We start from the raw sequence: 16,781 nt of genomic DNA, 5'->3' as shown, positions 1-16,781 counted from the left end.
CAACCGCTCAGAAGAAAGGAGAAGAGGGGTGAAGAGGGAAGGAAGAGAGAAGAAGAAAGAGAGGAGGAGAAGATAGAAAAAGTAGAAAGAAAACAAAGGAAGAAATAAGAAAGGAAGAACAGAAGAAAGGGAAAGAAAAAAAAGGAGAGAAATAAGACTGATGCTTGCAATCTGGAAAAAGAACAAACTAAAAGAGCTGTTTAAATATATTATTGAATGCCATGTTAGAGATGGATGGAGGTTATTTAATCACTTACCTGTATTTGGTCGTGTTTTTTTTTCCACTTTTGTATTTTTTCTCTCTATTATTATTGGTATCATCATCATTATTATTATCTTTATCAATATGTTTTTTCCTCTTTATTCGTTTCTGTCTTTTCTCTCTCTCTTCCTTTTTCTTGCTTTCTATTTACTCTATATCCTTTAATATAAGATTCGTGATTTTATAATTGTATATTTGAAAACTCAATAAAAATCATTTTATATAAAAAAAGAATTTAATGACTGCACGTTGTTTAAGTAGCATTGACAGACCGTCTGCGCAGGGTTTCATACTTTGCACTTTAACAATACAACCAATCAATGATAAGGCTTCCCGCCAAAATGGAACTGTAGGGGAGAGTCTACTGAACAAGCCTGTACCTGCAACATACCAGTACTGTGTACTGTTACTGTCCAATGCAGGGGTCCTCAAACTTTTTAAACAGGGGGCCAGGTTACAGTCCCTCAAACTGTTGGAGGGCCGGATTATAATTTGAAAAAAGCATGAATGAATTCGTATGCACACTGCACATATCTTATTTGTAGTGCAAAAGACATTTAAAAACAATACAATAATTAAAATGAAGAACAATTAAAACAAATATAGGCTTATTAGTATTTCAATGGGAAGTGTGGGCCTGCTTTTGGCTGATGAGATAGGATTGTTATTATTGTTGTGTGCTTTCAAGTCGTTTCAGACTTAGGTTGACCCTGAGCGAGGGCTGGGTAAATGACCTTGGAGGGCCGTATCTGGCCCTCGGGCCATAGTTTGAGGACCTCTGGTCTAATGTTTATTGCTATTGTTTTAATGTTTATTGTTTTGCTTTATGAGTATTTATTGTTGTATTGCTATGCTGTTGTTTTATTGTTGTGTTGGGCCTTGGCCTCTTGTAAGCCGCACCGAGTCCTTCGGGAGATGTTAGCGGGGTATAAATAAAGATTAATAATAATAATAATAATAATAATAATAATAATAATAATCTGTTGAGGAGTTACGAAGGCAGAGGCATTACTTTTCATTCAACCCTCGTACATTGGGGTACTAGGAGAAATAATACTTTTCCTTGTTTTAAACAAGCCATTAAATGTTACTTCATTAGCTAAGAGCAATGAAATGAAATGTTTTATCAAATCCGACTTTTATTTACCTGTGTGACAAAAATGTAAACATAGGATTAGTTCATGTCTAGCACACACTGTCCCATCGGGTGCTTGAAACTGTAAGCTTCCCCATGACCTCAAAGTTTAAGATCAGGGCACTTGTTGCCACATTGGCAGAGCAAATGATAGTTTATTGGTGCTGAACAGTTTTCCAGATCATGATAGATATCACTCTGTAAGGACAGGACCATGCATTCACTTGGGATCATGGTGAAGCTGCATGGTGAAGTCTATATCTTTCTACAGTCTACTTTAATTCTTGTATTTTCTACTTCTCGGCAGACAGCCAACTTTCATTCTCACTTTTGACTGGTGGATAGAAAACAAATACCTTTGGCAGCCCATGGCAGGCTGGGCCTGTCTTCCCAGCTGGTTTCAGCATCAAATTTTAACAACACCTTCATTACAGGTCAAAGCTCACAAGCTTTCTTGTCCATGAGGCAAGTCTTCTTTTATCTTCTCAGTTTAGGAAGGGCCAAAATGGAAGCTTCCACCACTTCCCGCAGTCTCCTCAGCGGCATCCACACTCTTCCACTATCATATCTTCATGATGACCTAGGTTAACCCGTCCTTCTTCATAATAGAGCAGGCTTAGTGGGCTCAGTCTCACTGGGATGCAGCAGGCAGCAGGAACTCTTTCAGGGTAATGATATTTCAGCACACTCTGGAAGAGAAGTGCATTTTCCTCTAAGACAGTGGTTCTCAACTTGTGGGTTCTCAGGTGTTTTGGCCAACAACTCCCAGAAATCCCAGAAAGTTTACCAGCTATTAGGATTTGTGCGAGTTGAAGGCCAAAACTTCTAGGGACCCACATGCTGAGAACCACTGCTCTAAGAGTTAGTAAACATTTATAAGGTGGAACACAAATACTGGGTTATGTTTCTCGATAACTTATCAATCTCTTACATTTATTATTTATTTATTATTAGATTATTAGAGAAAGTGGGTAATGAGGGCTCTGTGTGCCAAGTTTGGTCTTGATCAGTCATTGGATGAGGGTCGCAGTGATTTCAGTAAGTGAGTGAAGGTACTGCAAGTCCCATCATTCATGGTCCACACTCCTCCAAACTGCAGCAGGATGTAGAGTGGGTCATGGGGGCTCTGTGTGCCAAGTTTGGTCTTTATTGGTCATTGGATGATGGTCGCAGTGGTTTCAGTAAGTCAAATCCCATCATCCATGGTCCATCCCCCCTTAGAACTGCATCAGGATGTACAGTGGGTCATGGGGGCTCTGTGTGCCAAGTTTGGTCACTGGATGATGGTTGCAGTGGTTTCAGTAAGTGAGTGAAAGTACTGCAAATCCCATCATCCATGGTCCATCCCCCTTAGAACTGCATCAGGATGTAGAGTGGGTCATGAGTACTCTGTGTGCCAAGTTTGGGCCTGGTCTGTGATTTGTAGGGGCTGCAGTGTTCTGTAGGAAGGGAATCGGGTGAAGGTACTGCTAATCCCATCATTCGTGGCCCATCCTGCCCTAAACACCAGCACTAGATTGTAAAGTGGGCCATTGGGTCTCTGTGTGCCATATTTGGTCATGATCCGTCATTGGTGTGGGCCAAAGTGTTCTAAGGTAGTGAGTTAATGTTGTGCAAGTCCCATCATTCATGGTCCATCTTCCCTCAAACTGCACCAGGATGTAGAGTGGGTCTTGGGCGGGGAGGGGGTCTATGTGCCAAGTTTGGTCTTGTTCTGTCATTGTTGGGGGCCACAAGGTGTTTTGGACTTCAATTCCCACCATTCCTGAAAGCCTCAGACCCTTACCTTTTCCCTCTCAGTCACTTCAGAATGTTAGAATGTTGAGGCTGCCCTATCAGAAACCATATGCAAATTATACCACAGTGGGAACCTATCAGAATGTTAGAATGCTGAGGCTGGCCTACCAGAAACCATATGCAAATTATACCACAGTGGCAACCAATTATAATGTTAGAATGTTGAGGCTGGCCAATCAGAGACCTTATATACATTTATTAGGAGCATTTCTATCCTGTCCTTCTCACCTCCGAAGAGGGACTCAGGACGGCTACCAACAGGCACCATTCGGTGCTGAACAATAACAACAAAGCATAATATACTTTAGCATACATTAAAACAATTATTTGTTTATTTATTTATTTATTTATTTACCTTACTTATATACCGCTGTTCTCAGCCCGAAGCGGTTCACAACAAATAAGAACAGCAAAAATTCAATGCTACAGTATAAAAGCAGTTAACAACCTAACACATTGCACAATTAATAACAATTACTACAATAACCATTCACTATCGTCTCATCATCAAAAACATGATCCAGATTCGTCATCCATTGTTCCATTCCAGTGTTCATTAACCAATCATTGCACTAATTATTTGAACGCCTGCTCAAACAGCCAGGTCTTCACTTTTTTGCGGAATACCATTAGAGATGGTGCTAGCCTAATGTCCGTAGGAAGGGCGTTCCACAGCCGAGGAGCCACCACTGAGAAGGCCCTATCTCTCATCCCCGCCAGCCGTGCAATACATTAAAACAGGTCACCATTTCACTTTGTCTTCCAAATCAATCCACTGCCATCAGCTAAAACCAGTCCATTAAACCAATCTATTCTGCAAAAGGTTGATCCCATAACCAGGATTTGAGCTTCTTCTGGAAGCTCATGAGGGAGGGGACAGATCTGATCTCATTAGGGAGGGAGTTCTACAGCCGAGGGGCCACCACCGAGAAGATTCTGTCTCTCATTCCCAACAAACACGATGCGATGGCAGTGGGACCAAGAGCAGGGCCTCTCTAGGTCCTTGGGGGTTCGTAGAGGGAGATACGTTCGGACAGGTAAGCTGGGCCGGAACCATTTAGGGTTTTATAGGTCAAGGCCAGCACTCTGAATTGCGCTCGGAAGCTAATAGGCAGGCAGTGGAGGTGGCGTAACAAGGGGGTTGTAAGCTCCCTGTGAGCAGCTCCAGTGAGCAACCTGGCTGCATTACAATCACACTGCAATTCATTACATTTAGTTAACTTTTCAAGGAAAATCCTTTTCAGGAAAAGACAGCTCAGCAGCCATTTTTTCCTTGTCCAAAGCCATCATCAACTTCACATTATGACTTGGGCTCGTGGCATTTACTGCAATCATACCATTTAGTCACCACTGTGGAGCAGGGAGATTACAAAGTTGGTGTGTAATGAAATAATGGCATAAATCCAACACGGCACAAGCAAAAAGCACATTTTTAAATTTCCCTGCTGCCAGGGGGGAAAAAAACCAGGTTAGGTTTTGAGGGTTCATAAAGGGCTGAGTCTGTCGTACTTTATCCATATAATCAAAAGAGATGACTCAGAAAAGATGATAATGCTTGGTAAAGGGGAGGGTAGTAGGAAAAGAGCAGGGCTGTATTCCATATGGACAGAATTGATCTGAGAAGCTACGGCCCTGAGTCTGCAAGACCTAAGCAGGGTTGTTAAGGATAAGATGACTAGGAGGTCTCTCATTTATAGGGTCAATATGAGTTGAAGTCAACTTGAAGCTGGTTAACAAGAACAACAAAGGGAGAGGGAGGATGGGTTCCATCAAGAGATGCATCTTCATCAGCAGATATAGTTCTATCCACCAGAAAAAACCCAATGTTTTGATATTGTTTACAAGTGACAATGACAGGAGATATGGAGACATGAAGGAAGGAGGCAAGTGAATCTATACACATAATAAATGTATGTGTGTATGTGGTTGGGGTGTCCACGTACACATACAAGCTCCAGCCTCCACAAATGGCTATAGCTCTCACTACTAATGAGGCACCAAATGCCCTCCCTCCAAATGACATTACAGGTTACACTGAGCACCAAGAATATGCACAAGAACCCTTCCAATGTCCTCCACAAACACCACAGTGCCCACCACCCAAGTGAAGGCTTTCATAAAGGGACAATTTCGTCCTATGTATTGTCGAATTTCGTCCTAGATTTTATGTTTCCTCCACCACAGACATCCCAGTGTTTCTGACTCCACTGGTGTGAAATTTGCATGACTCCACCCACGGCCTCCCACTTAACCTTTTCCTATTCTTTTTTATACACGGCAAACAGAGGAATTGATCAGCAGGGTTGTTGTTTTTTTTTTGTCATGTCAGGAGCGACGAGAAACTGCAAGTTGCTTCTGGTGTGAGAGAATAGGCCATCTGCAAGGACGTTGCCCAGGGGACGCCCAGATGAATTGATTTTTTTAAAATCATCCTTGTGGGAGGCTTCTCTCATGTCCCCGCATGAGGAGCTGGAGTCGATAGAGGGAGCTCATCCGCCTCTCCCCGGATTCGAACCTGCGACCTGTTGACCTTCAGTCCTGCCGGCACAGGGGTTTAACCCACTGCACCACCGGGGGCTTCACCGATCAGCAGGTGAAAATACTAGAGAGGTTTGGGGAGAATTCACCATGATTTATAGTAGTAGTAGGTACTGGGATGTATAGTTCACCTGCAATCTAAGAGCACTCTGAACTCCACAAATGATAGACCTGGAACTAATTAGGCACACACAATCCCCATGACCAACAAAAAATACTGGAGGTCTTTGGAGGGATTTATAGGAGTTGTAGTTCATCCAGAGCACATTATGAACCCAAACAATGATGGTTCTGGGCCAAAATTGGCATCCAGATCCGATATGCCCAAATTTGAATACTGTTGGGATTTGAGGGGAATTGGCCTGGACATTTTGGAGTTGTAAGTACTGGGATTTATAGTTCACCTGCAATCAATGAGCACTCTGAACTCCACCAAAGATGGACATGGACCAAACTTGGCACACAGAGCTCCCACGACCAGCAAAAATAACTGGAGGTTTTGGGGAAAATTCACCTTAATTTGGGGGAATTGTAGTTCACCTACATTCAGAGAGCACTGTGAGCATAAACACCAATGAAGATGGACCAAACTTGGCACACATATGCTGAAATTTAATTACTGAGGAGGGGGGCTGGGGGGGGAGTACTGACCTTCCGTTCTGGGAGTGGTAGTCCACCCACATCCAAAGACACAGTGACCTCCATCGATGATGGACCTAGATCAAACTTGGCACACACAACCCCACAAATAACTCAGCCTACTGGAGGAGTTTGAGGGAACTGACTCACCATAGTGGGAGCTGTAGTTTAACCTACAGCAGTGGTTCTCAACCTGTGGGTCCCCAGATGTTTTGGCCTTCAACTCTCAGAAATCCTAACTGGCTGGTATACTGTCTGGGATTTCTGGGAGTTGTAGGCCAAAACACCTGGGGACCCACAGGTTGAGAACCACTGCTCTACAGCCAGAGAGCACACTGAACTCCACCGATGATGCATCTCTAGAGCAAACTTGCCCAACATAACAAACTATAAGTACTGATGGAGTTTCTCGGGGTTAACCTGGCATGATGTCAGTTGTAGTTAATCCACAACCTTATGCATTTTGTACAATTAAAAACTGACTTTTTCAAATAACCCAGGCAATGTTGGGGACCCAAGCTAATGAAACTGCACCAACTGAGAACATTGGGGGGGGGGGGGGGGGGTAATTCATAACTATCACTGGTTCTTTCTGTTGTCTCAATTTGTTCAAAATGTTTCTCAAACCACTTGAGGTTTAAAAAAAGAAATCCAAATTCTTTTTTAAAGGGTGCAGTGTAAATAGATGCACAATTGAATTCTGTTCAAGAGTGCAATCTCAGGCGAAGTTTGATGTGAGACTGCAACTTCTAAGGTAAAGGTAAAAGTAGTCCCCTGACATTAAGTCCAGTCATGTCTGACTCTGGGGTGTGGTGCTCATCTCCATTTCTAAGCTGAAGAGCCAGCGTTGTCCGTAGACACCTCCAAGGTCATGTGGCCGGCATGACTGCATGGAGTGCCGTTACCTTCCCGCCGGAGCGGTACCTATTGATCTACTCACATTTGCATGTTTTCGAACTGCTAGGTTGGCAGAAGCTAGGGCTGACAGCGGAAGCTCACGCCGCTCCCCGGAATCGAACCTGCGACCTTTCGATCAACAAGCTCAGTAGCTCAGTGCTTTAACCCACTGCGCCACCGGGGGCTCTCAACTTCTAGGACTCAGTATTTCATTCATAATTGAGGGAAAACAGAGTCTCATAGCCATTAATAAGGTCATGCTGAGAGCGTCCTCGTGACTGAAATCACCATGTCAAAATGACTTTTAAACATGTTGCCTTTTGAAGTCTTTAAGTTAACCAAGAAAATGCTAGGGTTAGATAAACATCTTAATTGGCAATCTCTAAAAGAAGCAATTTAACGCCCTGGTTGTCGAATAAAGCTTTGATACTTTTCAGAATACATAGATGTATCTGCCAACTTTGCAGTAGCAATTCCTCCCTTTCTTAAAACAGATATTAAAGGTATCTTATGTTTCGCATTGTTGTCCCAGATTCATCTAAGGAGTTGCAATGGTGCTTAAGAAGGCTTTCCAGCCTCAAGGCATTTGTAACAATGACTGATAGAGGGAGCGGTCTGGACTTTGCAGTTTTCAAGTGGTGTCTGTTGTCCTTTCTTCAGGGCATCGGGCATGCACAGAAATTCCTGATTTGCAAAGTGAGCGTTTTAAGATTATTCAGATCTTCAGGTCTTGAATTTGCTACCTGTTTTCATATTTAACTAGCTGTCCCCTGCCACGAGTTGCTGTGGCCCAGTCTGTGTATATGTATTTTGTGTGTGTGTATATGTATATATGTGTGTATATGCGTAAATATGTTGTTTTGTGCATGCATTTTAATGTTTTTTGCTTTTTTAGTCTCTTCTGCTGTGTTTTTCAGTGTTTTTATAAGTGATGGCCACTTGTTGCTGGCCTGATATGTGTATTTTGTCCAAATGTGGTGTCTATTCGTCCAGTGGTTTTTTATTTATGTTAATCATAAATACACAGACAGTATTTTATTTATTTTATAGGATGTCTTTAGCAGTGTTTCTATACTTTTTTTAAAGACACAACCCCTTAATGCAATTCCTCATGTTGTGGTGACCCCCAACCATAATACTATTTTCGTTGCTCCTTCATAACTGTAATTTTGCTAGTGTTCTGAATCATCATGTAAATATCTGATATGCAATATGTATTTATGTTGAAAGTCTTCGACAATACATTGTATTTCTGTTCTTATAAATTGAACATAATTAAGGCATACTGATTAATCACAAAAACATTAAGTTTGGGGAGTATGGACAATGGATGATGGGGTTTGGAGTACCTTCAAATGATTCAGCTCAGACTTCCACAGACCACTAAGACCCCCGTTAATGACAGATCTGAACCAAACTTGGCACATAGAACCTTCATGGTCATCAGAAAATACTGGAGGGATTTGGGAGGAATCCACAGTAATAGGATCCTAGTGTTGCAAGATACCTCCAAGGGCCATGCAGTCCAACCTCCCTCTGCCATAAGGGAAAAACACAATCCAAGCACTCCTAACAGATTGCCATAGAGGCTCTGCTTAATAACAATATTAATAATAATAGTAATAGAATCCTAGAGTAGGGAAACCTCCAAGGGCCATCCAGTCCAACCTCCTTCTGGCATAAGGGAAAAGCACAGCAAAACACTCCTGATAGATGGCCATTTAGACTCTCCGTAATAATAATAATAATAATAATAATAATAATAATAATTCCCTTCTTCCTCCCTTCCTTCCTTCTCTCATTCTTGCCTACTTTCCTTTCCTTCCTCTTTCTTTCCTTCTACCTTTCCTTCCATTCATATCCTTCTCTTCACCAGTCCTTTTCCTCCTGTCTTCTCTCCTTTCTTTCCCTTCCTTCCTCCCTTCCTTCTGTGACAGTTTGTATTGGAAGGAGGGGTTGCCTGGGGGCCATTTGGGCTTCAAGAAGCCTCTACGGCTCCTCCCTCTCTCCTTCCTTCCTTCCCTCTTTCCTTTCCTCAGGAGTTTGCCTTCCTGCTTGGAAAGGGACTCCATGGCGAGGCAGCCCCTTTCCCTCTCAACGGTTGGTGCCTCAGTCTTCTCGCGCGCGTGCTCAGTTAGGTACTTTTTTTTTGGGGGGGGGGGATTTATAAGTTGCTTACCTGTAACTGTAGTTTCCTGAGTAGTCACCTGTGAATTTGTACATTTGGTATTCTTGCGCTTGCGCAGTGCAACTTCCGGAACCTTCTAGAAAATAAAAGAACATCTTAGCCCCAGCTAGTCCCGCCCCCCCTCCTCCCGAGTATATATACCCCGAAGGCGGGGCTAGCCAACAGTTCTCTTCAACCGCAAAGCAGCTAGAAGGCGTGGCATGATACTCGAGGGGAGGAAGGGCGGGTATGTACAAATTCACAGGTGACTACTCAGGAAACTACAGTTACAGGTAAGCAACTTATAATTTCCTGTCGTAGTCCCTGTGAATTGTACATTTGGTAGACTAACGAGCTATCAGCACGGCTGGCGGGATCATGCCACCGCCGAGGATAGCACCGCTCTACCAAACTCTAAGTCTCTCTCTGACGGCGCGTCCACCTTATAATGAGACACGAACGTCAAAGGAGATGACCATATTGCCGCCCGACAGATAGCCTCCAAGGAAACTCCCTTCATAAAGGCCGTGGATGTTGCTACAGCCCTTGTGGAATGGCCCCTAACCTGCAAAGGCAGGTCTTTACCAGCCATACGGTAACTTAATTGGATAGTGGAGACTATCCAGGATGACAGCCTCTGGGAAGACAATGGCAGGCCCAATGTGTCCCTTCGATATTTAATAAACAACCTAGTCGTTTTCCTAATAGCAGCCGTCCTATCCACGTAAAAGGCCAACGCCCTACGAACGTCGAGTAGATGTAAAGAGCGTTCAGTAGGGGTGGAAGGATTTTGAAAGAACCCGGGTAACACCAGTTCTTGGGACATGTGAAACCTAGAAGAGGCTTTGGGTAGAAAGGCTATGTCAGTTCGCAAAACTGCTCTATCCCTGTGAAACCTGAGATAGGGGGGATCCACCCGCAGGGCACACAGTTCACTGGAACGCCTTGCCGACGTTATTGCCATCAAAAAGGCAGTTTTCCATGACAAAAAGGATAGATCAACTTTAGCTAAGGGCTCAAAGGGGGGTTTTGACAGGGAAGATAATACAATCTCCAAGCTCCATGCGGGAGTAATTGGAGCCACCGAAGGTCGAACATTAGCAAAACCCCTGAGGAAAGTCTTGACCAGGGGGTCGACAAAACATGACTGTAAACCTGACTTTCGCCGAAACCACGAAATAGCAGCAACGTAACATTTCAAAGAGGAGTGGGATAAACCCGCTTCTGCTAACTCAGCTAAAAAGTCCAAAACAACAGGTATAGGAGCTCTAGCGGGATCAAAACCTCTGGAGCGTGCAAAGGAACTAAACTTAGACCATTTGTAAATGTAAGATCGTTTTGTGGAGGCCCTATGGGCAGCCTCCAGGATCGCCAGCACAGGTGCGGAGAGCGTCTCAAAGGGAACTACTGATCCGGGTTGATCCTCCACGCTGTAAGCTTCAGCTTGTGGACCTCTGGATACAGGACCCTGTCGCCCTGCGACGTCAGAAGGTCCACTCTGGCTGGAAAACGAAAGAAGACGCCTTTCGCCATCTGGTGCAGAGGGGCAAACCACGGCTGTCGGGGCCACCATGGGGTCACTAAAATGCACCGAGCGGACTCTCTTTGGACCTTGGCCACTACCCGCAGGAGGAGGGGGAAGGGGGGAAACGCATAAAGAGTTCGGCTCGACCAGTCTAGAAGGAAGGCATCCCCCAGACAACCCCTCTCGGGCGAGGCCTGAGTCCGGGCGCAAAAAAGGGCGCACTTCGTGTTGGCCTGGGTCGCAAAGAGATCCACCTCCGGAGTGCCCCAGGCTCGGAAGAGTCTCACAGTCTCCCACTGATTGAGAGCCCATTCGTGGTGGGTCAGCGGGCTCCTGCTGAGCGCATCCGCTAGTAAGTTTTGCTCCCCAGGGAGGTGCGTCACCAGGAGGTGCACGCCTCGGTTGAGACACCAATCCCAGATTCGAATGGTCAGATGTAGCAGCGGGGGAGAGTGGGTGCCACCCTGCTTGTTGAGGTAGTACATCACCGTGGTGTTGTCGGTGAGCACCTGTACTACCTGACCTAGAATGACCCTCTCGAAAGACATTAAGGCCCTCTCCACCGCCAAGAGTTCTAAGACGTTTATGTGCATTGTGGTTTCGTCTCCTACCCAGACGCCTTGAGCGACGAGGCCTTGGGTATGAGCCCCCCAACCCCTGAGGGAAGAGTCCGTAGTGAGCACCACAGTGGCAGGAGGAGGATGGAAGGGGAGCCCCGCACACACCCAGAGAGCATCCCGCCAGCATAGGAGGGATTGCCGAACTGGGATGGGCAAGGTAAGGCGCATGGATGAACTGTCCGTTATAGGGTTGAACATGGAGATAAACCAAGACTGAAGGGGTCGCATTCGCAGTCTGGCATACGGCGTGACAGAGGTGGTGGAGGCCATGTGCCCCAACAGGATCTGGAGGTGCTTGGCTGTCACGAAGGGAGACTGAATGGTCTGCTGTACCAAGTCCCTCAGGTTGCTGAAGCGGTCCCGTGGAAGGAAGACCTTCTGGGAGACGGAATCCAGCATGGCCCCAATGAAAGTGATTCGCTGCGACGGGGAGAGGGACGACTTCTCGAGGTTGACCACGAGGCCCAGCGACTGGAGAAGGGACAAAACACAAGATAATTGGGTTTGAAGCTTCTCTCGAGACCTCGAAACGATCAACCAGTCGTCAATGTATGGGTACACCGTAACGCCCCTTGTGCGTAGGTAGGCTGCTACCACCGCCATGCATTTTGTGAAGACCCGCGGGGCTGCGGATAACCCGAAGGGAAGAACATTAAAACAGTAAGCCTCTTTACCCACCATGAAGGCCAAAAATCTGCGGTGATGTTGGGCAATTGACAGGTGGAAATACGCATCTTTTAAGTCTATGGTGGCGAACCAAACACCCTCAGACAATAAAGGCAAAATGGAGGCAAGTGTCACCATCCGGAACTTTTTAGGCCGGATATATTTATTTAGGCCCCTGAGGTCAAGAATGGGACGCAGCCCACCTCCGCGCTTGCTGACCAAGAAGTAACGAGAAAAAAAGCAGTAAGGAAACATCGAGGAACTCAGGGGTGAAACCGCACCCTTATTCAACATCATTTTAACTTCGTCCAGCAGGGGAACTGAAGGTGGGGTACACCGAATGTGTCCCACCCTTGGCTGGTCAACAAACTCAATTGAGTAACCATGAGCAATGATAGAAAGCACCCAACTATCCGTGGTACTGCTTGCCCAAACCTGGAAGAAGGGAGACAGCCTATCCTTAAACTGGTGAACCACCTGAGGCCCAGTCTGAGTGGGAGAAATTAACTGCTCTGCAACAGGCAGAGATGCCTCGACATGCTGAGGACCACTCCCAGGGAGCAGTGCGTCAAAGACGCTTTTTAGGGCCACCCTGGCCTTTTGTTTTGTTGCCGAAGGGCTGGTTACGGGATCTAGCAAAGTAGGGGGACTTTCTCCCGCCCTGGAATCTAGAAGAGTTATTATTCCTGTTTCTAAATGGGCCCCCATAGGAACTCCCGTAGTTCCTGCGGAAACCGGAGGAAGGTGGGTTCCACCTCTGGCGCTGCTGGGGGTAAGGCTGCCAGGCGTAGCCGAATTTGCCTGCAGCCTGCCGAACGTCTTGCTTTTGTTTCAAGTTGTCATCAGTTTGGGGATTAAATAACCCGTCCTCATGGAAGGGAAGGTCCTCTGCTAGGGCCTTCCCTTCTTCGGAGAGGTTGGAAGCACGGAGCCAGGCATGTCTCCTGATTGAAGCGGCGGTAGAATAGAGGTTACCGGCCGCCTCGGCCATGTGCTTCGCAAAATCTTTTTGCATTCTCGACACTGCGAGACCTTCGGCCTGTAATGCTTTAGGAAATCGTTGCTGGTCGGTAGGCAGCGCTTCGATGTATGGTAAGATTTTACCCCATAGGAAGGTCTGGTAGCCACTGGCATAAGTCGCATAATGCGCCATCCGGGTGAATAACCCCGCGGCGGAATGTGCCTTCTTTCCTAAAGTATCTATTTTCTTGCCCTCCCTATCGGGGGGGGGCAGTCAGTGAATTTTTGGGGCGTTTCGTTTTCGCCACCTCGGCCACCACGGTATTAGGTCTAGGTGGGGCCGTAACCCATTTTGCGGAGGAGACGTCAATCCTATAGAGTGAATCCAGCCTCCTTGGGATAGCCGGAACTAGGGAGGGCGACATGTCGGCTACCTTCGCTAGTTTCAAAAGATACGGTAAGACAGGTAACGGGGAGGCAGGGGATATGACCTGTTCTTCGGACGGAAACATAGGATCCTCCACGTGCTCGGGAGGCTTCGGGGCAGGGATGTCCAAGGCCTTTATCATTTTATCAATTAGTGCCGCGAAACGATTAACATCAGCGGGATGTATGAATGAGGCACTTTCGCCCTCCCCTTGCTGAGATGGATCCGGAGGCTCTTGTTCAGAGCCAGAGCTATCTCCATCAGCGTTAGTTTGCCCAGGCCCCATAGGGGTTGCGTCACCACGTGACTGTGGCAAGGAGACGCTCATGGTAATAGGGCCAGTCTCAGTAGCCCCTGCATGGGAAGGAGGGAGGGAGGAAGCCAACACAGGAGCTGCAATACAGGGATTCACATCATTTAACACAGAAACAGCATTACATGAGTTCATATCATTGGAGTTCAGTGTCATCGAGGGCCCATAAAAGGAAGCCCTACCCTGGCCAGCATGAGAAGTGGAGGGCTCTTCTGCCGATGTCGAGGGCCGAGCCACCGGAGCAGTAGCAGTTCCTGTGGGTGGCAAAGTTTGGGCCGGTGGTGCGGGAGGGGCTTGCAGCGGGGCTTGAACGAAGATCATTTGGCCCGCAGGGCCCATTTGCCAGAACCCGGAACAGGGAATGGGAGCCACAGGAGGGCGTCCCCAACGTGGGGTCCTGATGGACCTCGACCGCCTGCTGCGCCTCGAGCGACCGGAGGAGGAAGACGATGAGGAGGAGGACGAGGAGGTTGAGGAGGAGCGGGTGCGTCTCGACGCCGAGCGGCGGCGGCGGCGGCGCGATCTCTCGCTTCTCCGGGAGGGAGACCTGGATCTTCTTGGTCTCCTGCTCCGGCGATGGGGCTGGCGTTGCGGCCAGGATCCCGGAGCAGGATCAGGGAGAGTCGGTATCGGGGCGGTACCGAGAGGGGCTTGCTCCTCTCTCCGGGGGCCCGCCTCCATGGCGACGTCCACGGCGTCCTCAACCGTGCCCTCGGCACCCGAGGGAGCAAGGAGGACCGGAGCCTCCGGCTGCGGGATGGCGGGCAGCAGAGTGGATGCCGGCATCGGGGAGGTCTCCGCCGCGATCGAGAGCGGCATAGGCTCCTGGGCCCGAGTGATGGGCGGAGGCGAGAGGAGCGGCAACACAGAAGTGGGCGGCGTTTGGGATGCCGGCTCCGAGCCCGGCGCATGCGCGGCTCGAGGAGTCGAAGTCGTGACCGCCGTAAAGGAGATGGGGGCCTGTTGCCCAAAGGGCCTTCCCTCCGCTTGGCCGCTAGGAGTCGAGAGCGGCACGGTCTCGCGGTCGGGGCCCGGAGGCCTTCCCGCTTTTTCCAACGGGCTTTTGCCCTGGAGGGAGGCCTGAGCGCCATCTTGAGAGGCCTTTGGTTTGGGCCTTTTGGTCTTCTTTTTTGCCGCGGCCGCGGCCAGCGAAGGTAAGTCTTGGCGCTCCATTGCTCGCCCCGGGGTGACAGGCGGCAGCAAAGCCCTTTCGTAGAGGGCCGCTCGAAGCCTCGAGACCCTGTTTTTTCTCGTTTGAGGGGTAAACGAGGAACAGATGGCGCAGGCCTGGGTCAGATGGGCTTCGCCCAAGCAGGTGAGGCAAAGGGAATGTCCGTCCGTGTCCGGCAGGATGTTGGGACACCTCGTGCACTTCTTAAAAGAAGTAGTAGTAGCCATGGTTGTGGCCTAGAGAGTTGTCGAAAGCCGGTCCGAGGTCGAGCACTTGATCAATCCAATAGCGTCAGGCAGAGGGGCTAAGCAGAAGAGTCGTCAAATCAGTCCAGTCTAAAGTCCGTTATCACAAGAAATACACAAAGATCGAGGATCGAAGGTTCTCTCAGCTATGCACACGCGAGCGGATTAAGAGAACTGTTGGCTAGCCCCGCCTTCGGGGTATATATACTCGGGAGGAGGGGGGGCGGGACTAGCTGGGGCTAAGATGTTCTTTTATTTTCTAGAAGGTTCCGGAAGTTGCACTGCGCAAGCGCAAGAATACCAAATGTACAATTCACAGGGACTACGACAGGAAAATTAAAGTTATTTCCCTTTCCTTTTTAAAGATTTTTTTTATTTGGAAGACATAGATTGGATTACAATGTGTTTTGCTGCCAAATTTGGTCCCAATTCGTCCAGTAGATTTTAAGTTCTGTGAATCCCACAAACGAACATTACATTTTTATTTATATAGATTTGATAGGATGACCAACTGAAGTTTACCCCTGTTCTCTCTCATTGAATTACTAAGCTAACTTGCAATATTAAAATTAAAAGGGGATTATGGAAACAAATAAATGTTTGGAAAATATGGGGAAAATTTATTATGTCTTTAATGAGGGAAAGGGGTATAAGCCAGCAACAGAAACAATGACATTTTGGAATTGTGAAACAACATGAGTTGTTTGGTCCTGGTGAAGGGGGCACAAACTAAGGGGAAGGAGAAGGGGAAACGGCATAATAATAATTATAAAGAAATAAAACATGTATAAGTAGATAAAAGGTGTGTGATAGAGTTATATGTAGTATAAGTTGTAATGGAAATTTAAAAATAATGATAAAATATGCTTAAAGATGGTTTTTTTTTTGTATATACTCTTTTGTCTAAGATATTGTAAAAAGAGGGAAGAATGTATGCTTATACATTTTGTTTGACAAACTTATTAAAAAATATAAGAAACAGGGTCTAAATAAAATAAAGAAAAAAACGTATATACTCGAATATAAGCCAACCCGACTATAAGCCAAGGCATCTAATTTTACCACAAAAAACTGGAAAAGCATATTGACTTGAAGATACGCCGAGGGTAGGAAATGCCAAAAATAGATACCAATAAATGTACATTAATTGAGGCATCTGTAGTTTAAATGTTTTTGAATATTTACATAAAACTGTAATTTAAAATAAGACTGTCCAACTATGATTAAACCATTATTCTGACTTTCTCCAATGTAAATGTGCTTACGTAACCTTCTAATAATAAATAAAGTAAAATAATAAGTGTAATAATAAAAATACAGTAAAATAATGGAAATATAATAATGACAATAATAATAGAGTAAAATAATAAATGTAAAAACAACAACAATAAAGTAAAGTAATAAATGCAATAATAATAA

General features: G+C 46.4%; 1 protein-coding gene across 1 annotated transcript in view; it reads right to left on the bottom strand.

Moving 5' to 3' along the window:
- Nucleotides 1-1,400: 1,400 nt before the first annotated feature.
- Nucleotides 1,401-16,781, bottom strand: part of NODAL (nodal growth differentiation factor) — a 37,752-nt gene continuing 22,371 nt past the window's right edge. The window contains 1 exon segment of the mRNA XM_067466256.1: nt 1,401-2,086. Within this exon segment, the coding sequence (XP_067322357.1) occupies nt 1,934-2,086 (153 nt within the window). The 3' untranslated portion in view covers nt 1,401-1,933.

This window comes from Anolis sagrei, chromosome 3 (genome assembly GCF_037176765.1).
Source record: "Anolis sagrei isolate rAnoSag1 chromosome 3, rAnoSag1.mat, whole genome shotgun sequence".
NCBI classification, from domain to species: Eukaryota; Metazoa; Chordata; class Lepidosauria; order Squamata; family Dactyloidae; genus Anolis; species Anolis sagrei.
Note: the sequence above shows the minus strand (reverse complement) of the source record. Positions and strands in the feature narration are given on the sequence as shown.